This window comes from Lactuca sativa, chromosome 8 (assembly GCF_002870075.4).
Source record: "Lactuca sativa cultivar Salinas chromosome 8, Lsat_Salinas_v11, whole genome shotgun sequence".
In the NCBI taxonomy this organism is placed as follows: Eukaryota; Viridiplantae; Streptophyta; class Magnoliopsida; order Asterales; family Asteraceae; genus Lactuca; species Lactuca sativa.
In genome coordinates, this window is record NC_056630.2 from 223,838,008 (window position 1) to 223,843,272 (window position 5,265).

The 5,265-nt window shown below is 32.6% G+C and overlaps 1 protein-coding gene across 1 annotated transcript; it reads right to left on the minus strand.

Annotated features, from left to right (window-relative positions):
* Positions 1 to 352: 352 nt before the first annotated feature.
* Positions 353 to 1,967, minus strand: LOC111906208 (malonyl-coenzyme A:anthocyanin 3-O-glucoside-6''-O-malonyltransferase). Its single transcript, XM_023901934.3, has one exon. The coding sequence runs from the start codon at positions 1,889 to 1,891 to the stop codon at positions 536 to 538; it is 1,356 nt and encodes a 451-aa protein (XP_023757702.1). The 5' UTR covers positions 1,892 to 1,967; the 3' UTR covers positions 353 to 535.
* Between the last annotated feature and the right edge of the window lie 3,298 nt (positions 1,968 to 5,265).

Below are 5,265 nucleotides of genomic sequence, written 5' to 3' on the forward strand. Positions count from 1 at the left end.
CTGCCGAGACTTGAACCCATCACCTTTCCTAAGAGAGGATCACTGCTTACTTACTGCTAGGCCATTGGCCATTTGGTAGAGAATTTCTTTAATTAGTGATGTAAGCCTGTAACGATTATACAGAAGATCTGTGATATTTATTTTAGTAAGTAGATTAATATATTACAATTTTAAATATATAAAACTTTTGAAAAAGATAAAAAATGAAATATTAAATTTATTTACAAATTCGCAGATAAACCAGGAGTACTCATACGTTGCTGTTGTCGTTTTTGACTCTTCAATAATATTCTATTTCATTTCACTGTATATATATAATAATAATGATAATAATATTTGTGGAGCAAATCAGTTATCGACAGCAATGTCATTGTTTCCAGTCTTCAAGATGAATTACAAATCACACATGAGTTATGACAACAACAAAAAAAGATATAATTTGATTAATCTGAATTCATGGTAATAACCATTATCAACCATCAGAGATTCAGATCAACAAGAAAAAACATAGAGCAACAAAGATAATTTGATTAATCTAAATGTACGTTTCTAGTCCATCATTAAAGACACGAACAAAAACCTCCATCTCTGTAGCCGAAAGACACACACCAATCTCCAGATCTTGACTTTGATCTTTGCAAGCAGCCATGGATATGGATCCATTATAATCTATCGAAATCGTTTCATGCTTTTTAGGCTTCCCCCATCCAAAATCCAAATCGTAAAACTTAAGCTTCGGTGATCCGGCAACCCCGATCATTGTTGTTGGCTTCAGTTCAGACAAGAAATCTTCAAACGATCCTAAATCTTTCACGATTCCATCTTTATCAGTCAAGGTCTTATGTAAACTTTCTCCAAGCAATTTAGCAGCGTTAACAAATCCCTCCTTTCCCATTAACAGCTTCGTTTTATCCATGTTTCCACAAAACGTCACACAGTTACCAAAATAAGCTGCAGGGATCGGTGGATCCAGACGTGCTCTACAATCGATGGTGAAACCAAAAAGTTCAAACTCATCGTTTCTTGATTCTGCTATGCAACTCCATATATAACCACATGCAACTGTAAAAGATGATACATATACTAAACTAGGCAGTTGGGTTGAAACCAATTTCTTCAACCGATTGAGGACACTTCGTGTCAAGATAACTGTCGCTCGAACTTTATCAGTTGGTCCTGAAAGACATCGAGGTTGATACTCTTCGTTAAAAGTTTCAACCTTTGCGTTCTTCAGATAACTTTCATCAAGTTTCGGGAATTTAACAAGTCGATCATAAACGGGTAAACTCCCATGAGTTAAAAACAACTCATCTGTTCCTGATTGAGCTATCGAAGTCCACGCTTTCAAGAAACAAAACCGCGTGCTAGCATCACCCAAACTATGATGATTCGTCATGCCAATAGAGAATCCATTGTTCGGAAAAAGTGTAACCTGAACGGAGAACACCGGAATTGTTATGAAGTCGGAGACTTTAACAGTGCGTTTGAGAAGAGGTACAAGATGATAAAACTTGTCACACTCTCGTGGATGGTTTCCTGTAAGATCGTTGAAATCAAGGTTACATTCTGCAAACGTAACATCGACGTAATCACCTTCAACATATCGGATTTCTGGTTTTTTATCAGAGGAAGGAAACACGATCAAGTTGCCAACGAATGGAAAAAAATGTTGAAGGGTGATTGATAACGACTTTTTCAGGTTGGGGACGATGGTTTCAGTGAAGTGTGATTTAGTGATTGGGATGTCATAGAAGAAGACAGCGTTAATAGGAGGTTCGGTTAGCCATAAGAAGTCGAAGAAAGTAAGTGGCAGCGATCTGTTGGTTACTGTGGCCGGAGGTGGCGATACTTGCGACTCTTCAAGAATAGTCAAGATTGGAAAGGAACCCATTTTGAATCAGCAGCCTCTGATTGTTTTAATGTCCCAAAACTAGTGGCGTTATTTATATAAGGATAAGGTGACGATGAGAAATTCAAATTGGTGACTTCATATATGTGGTTGTAAACTTTTTATTGATGTGGCCATCTTTATAAACTAGATTCTAGATTTTTGAATACCATAAAATTTTCGTACAGGTGGATATGTAAATTTTTTAATTTAAATTTAAATCTTCATAATATTGGTAAACACTAGGTGTGAAACCCGTATATTATACGGGTTAATTAAAACATAATGTTAAATAGGAACGATTAAATGAGAAGTTTATTTGAATTTGAAATATGAAATTAATTAAAATTATGAAAGAAACATGCAAAAAATATATTAATTAAAATTATGCGTTTAATTGTTAGACCCGTGTACTAAACGAGTTATTATAATAAAATGTTAAATACAAAGGTTTAAAATGTAAATTTATTTGAAATTGAAATTTTAAATTAATAGTTATTATAGTAGGTTTAATTTATAGAAACTAAATTAATGATATAGTGGAAATGAATAATGAAGTAATTGACAAGTGGGAAATAAATATATTTCAAAATTATGACAAAATGACATATGACCAATTAAATAAGAGAATGACAAGTGGCAATAACATTTTCATTTATTAGGGTAGATTAGGAAATTTCTATATGTAGTCGGTCTCTCCTTATTGGATTTATTCATAATTTATGTTACCCAGGGTATTTATAGTAACACCCAAAAATTATGATGCAATTAGTTGATTAAACTTTTATTGTTAGTGTTGACTGTTGAATCTGTATTTAAGATAATTAAAAAAAAATCAATGTGTTATTAGTTTTGCTTTTCATATGTATTATATTTTTTTTTAAATAAGATTATTTTTAAAATGACTTACGTACGTACATACAACATTACTATTATAAATTTACACATTTAGTTTAAAAGCATCTCATTTTATAACTATATTTTTGTTTTCATAAACACCTTAATCCTGCTAATTTTGGTTTGTTAGGTCATTATCAAATAAACAATTTGACAATATTACCATGATTTAGTACAACTTTTATTATATGTACTCTTTATTATTGCACATGGTGTGAATAACTGAAAGCGAAATTTCATAATCAGAGATCCAAAGTCATGTGAAGTTTGGTGCCAGTTGTTTATTCTGTGGTGAAGTTTGGTGTGAGTTTGTGGGTACAATCTTGTCTCAATTTTCTGACATACTGTTTTAAAAGAATGATACTTTTAGGCTACATGAATGAACGGAAAAGGGGGAAGTTTGAATTGAATTGCACTTCAGTTGTTTTCTGTGTGTATTACAATATAATGTCAAATTTTATTCACAGAGTCACTTAGAAGAAGTTACAAGACTCCTAAGAGTGGGCAACACCCACCATTGTTATTAGCTAAAAACACTTAAAAACGCATGGAACACCGCGGCACTTGGTGTTATTAGATGTGTTATTAAGATGTAGTATCGGGAAATAACACTCAATCAAATCATTTTTTAATATTTTTCTCTCGATATCTTTCCTCATAACATTATGTTATAACATGTAATAATATTTGGAACATCACCCCCACTTTATTTTATAACATGTAATAAGAACACTATTGTCCACACCTAATAGCCTAAGGCTACAAAAAGTGGAGGAGGAAATGTATGGGAACCATACCTTTAGGTAGTGGGGAGAAAGGGTGAAAGGAGGATATACTCTCATTTTCTCATAATTTGATTGGCTATTTCTATATTTTGTATTTTCTTTATTGTCTTTAGCTTCATATATATATATATATATATATATATATATATATATATATATATATATATATATATATATATATATATATATATATATATATATATATATATATATTGGGTTGAAAACTGATAATTTTTCGAGAACCCGAGTACTAAAAGTTAAGCGTTTGATCAAAAGTAATTTATTAAGGATATTATCGTCATCTTACTAGTTTTATTTAATGTTTAATTTTTTTGTGGTATTTAACATATTAATATAAATGTCTAAAAATTTACATTATAAATCAAATTTTCATATTTTCTTAAAAATAGTATTTTTTTTGTTTTTTTTTTTTTTTTATTTTGAAACGCAGATTTTTTTAATTTTTTATAGAAAACATGAATTTTTGAAAAAAAAACATTTGAAAAAAATAGTTTTTTTTTTTAAACTGCAATTTTTTTTTAAAAAACTGTAATTTTTTTTAAAAAAAAAAACTGCATTTTTTTTTCAAAAAAACTGTATTTATTTTTTCAAAAAAGCTGCATTTTTTTTAAAAGAAAGCTGCATTTTCTTTTTCATAAAAAACAATATTTTTTTTAAAATAACTGCATTTTTAAATAAAAAACTACAAGTTTTTTTTAAAGAAAGTTACATTTTTTTACAAAAAAAAACTATATTTTTTAGAGCGGATTCACCCAGCCTATTATCCATTCGATATTAGTTATATATATGTTTCGTATACATCAGTTCATCATAAGAGGTACCAGGTATGAGTCAGGTCAGAGGACACTAATTCAATGCACATTTTTCTAGTACAAAACATACTTTTCAAATCAAAACTTTGGATATGCAAAACTAGAAGCTTACCAGTAAAGCGTTTAACCCACGAACACCCACGGGAGTGTTCGTATAAGGACTTCATGAGATGCAAACCCAAATCCTTCAATGGATATGGAGGAGTCATCGCTCTAATGCGATGGTTCGAGAAAACAGATTCGGTCTTCGAAATCTGTTCCTGCCCAGAACGGAGCAAAGTCAAGTTTGTTGCCTGCACCTTCTCCGGCATAGCCCTAACGTGGTGGAATAGTCATGTTAAGTCACTGACCCTATCAGTGGCTAACTCAAGAGGTTGGGAAAACCTAAAAGAGTTGATGCTGGAAGAATACTGCTTGAGGGGCGAATTTCAAAAGCTAGAATAGGAACTATGGATGTATACCATGATTGGCTCAGACATACTGACCTACACTGACAGGTTTTGCGACTTAGCAACACTATGCCCTGAGATGGTTACTCCAGAGAATAAGAAGATAGAAAGGTACATCTGGGGTCTAACTGCCCCTACCCAAGGAGATGTTCTGTCTTCTAACCCAGCCACATTCGATAGCTGCAAACACTTGACCCAACGAATCATCGACCATAGAGTCCACCATGGCATGGATGTCCTAGTTCCCGAGCCATCAAAAGGAAAGGACTATAAACGGAAATCGGGGAACAAGAGGAAGAAGAAGCGAACAACACCGGAGCCCCGACAAGGGAAACATACGAGTACTATGTACGCCGCTCCAACGCCTGCTGCTCCAGCACCTGCCAGTCGATATGCTGGAACCCATCCGAAGT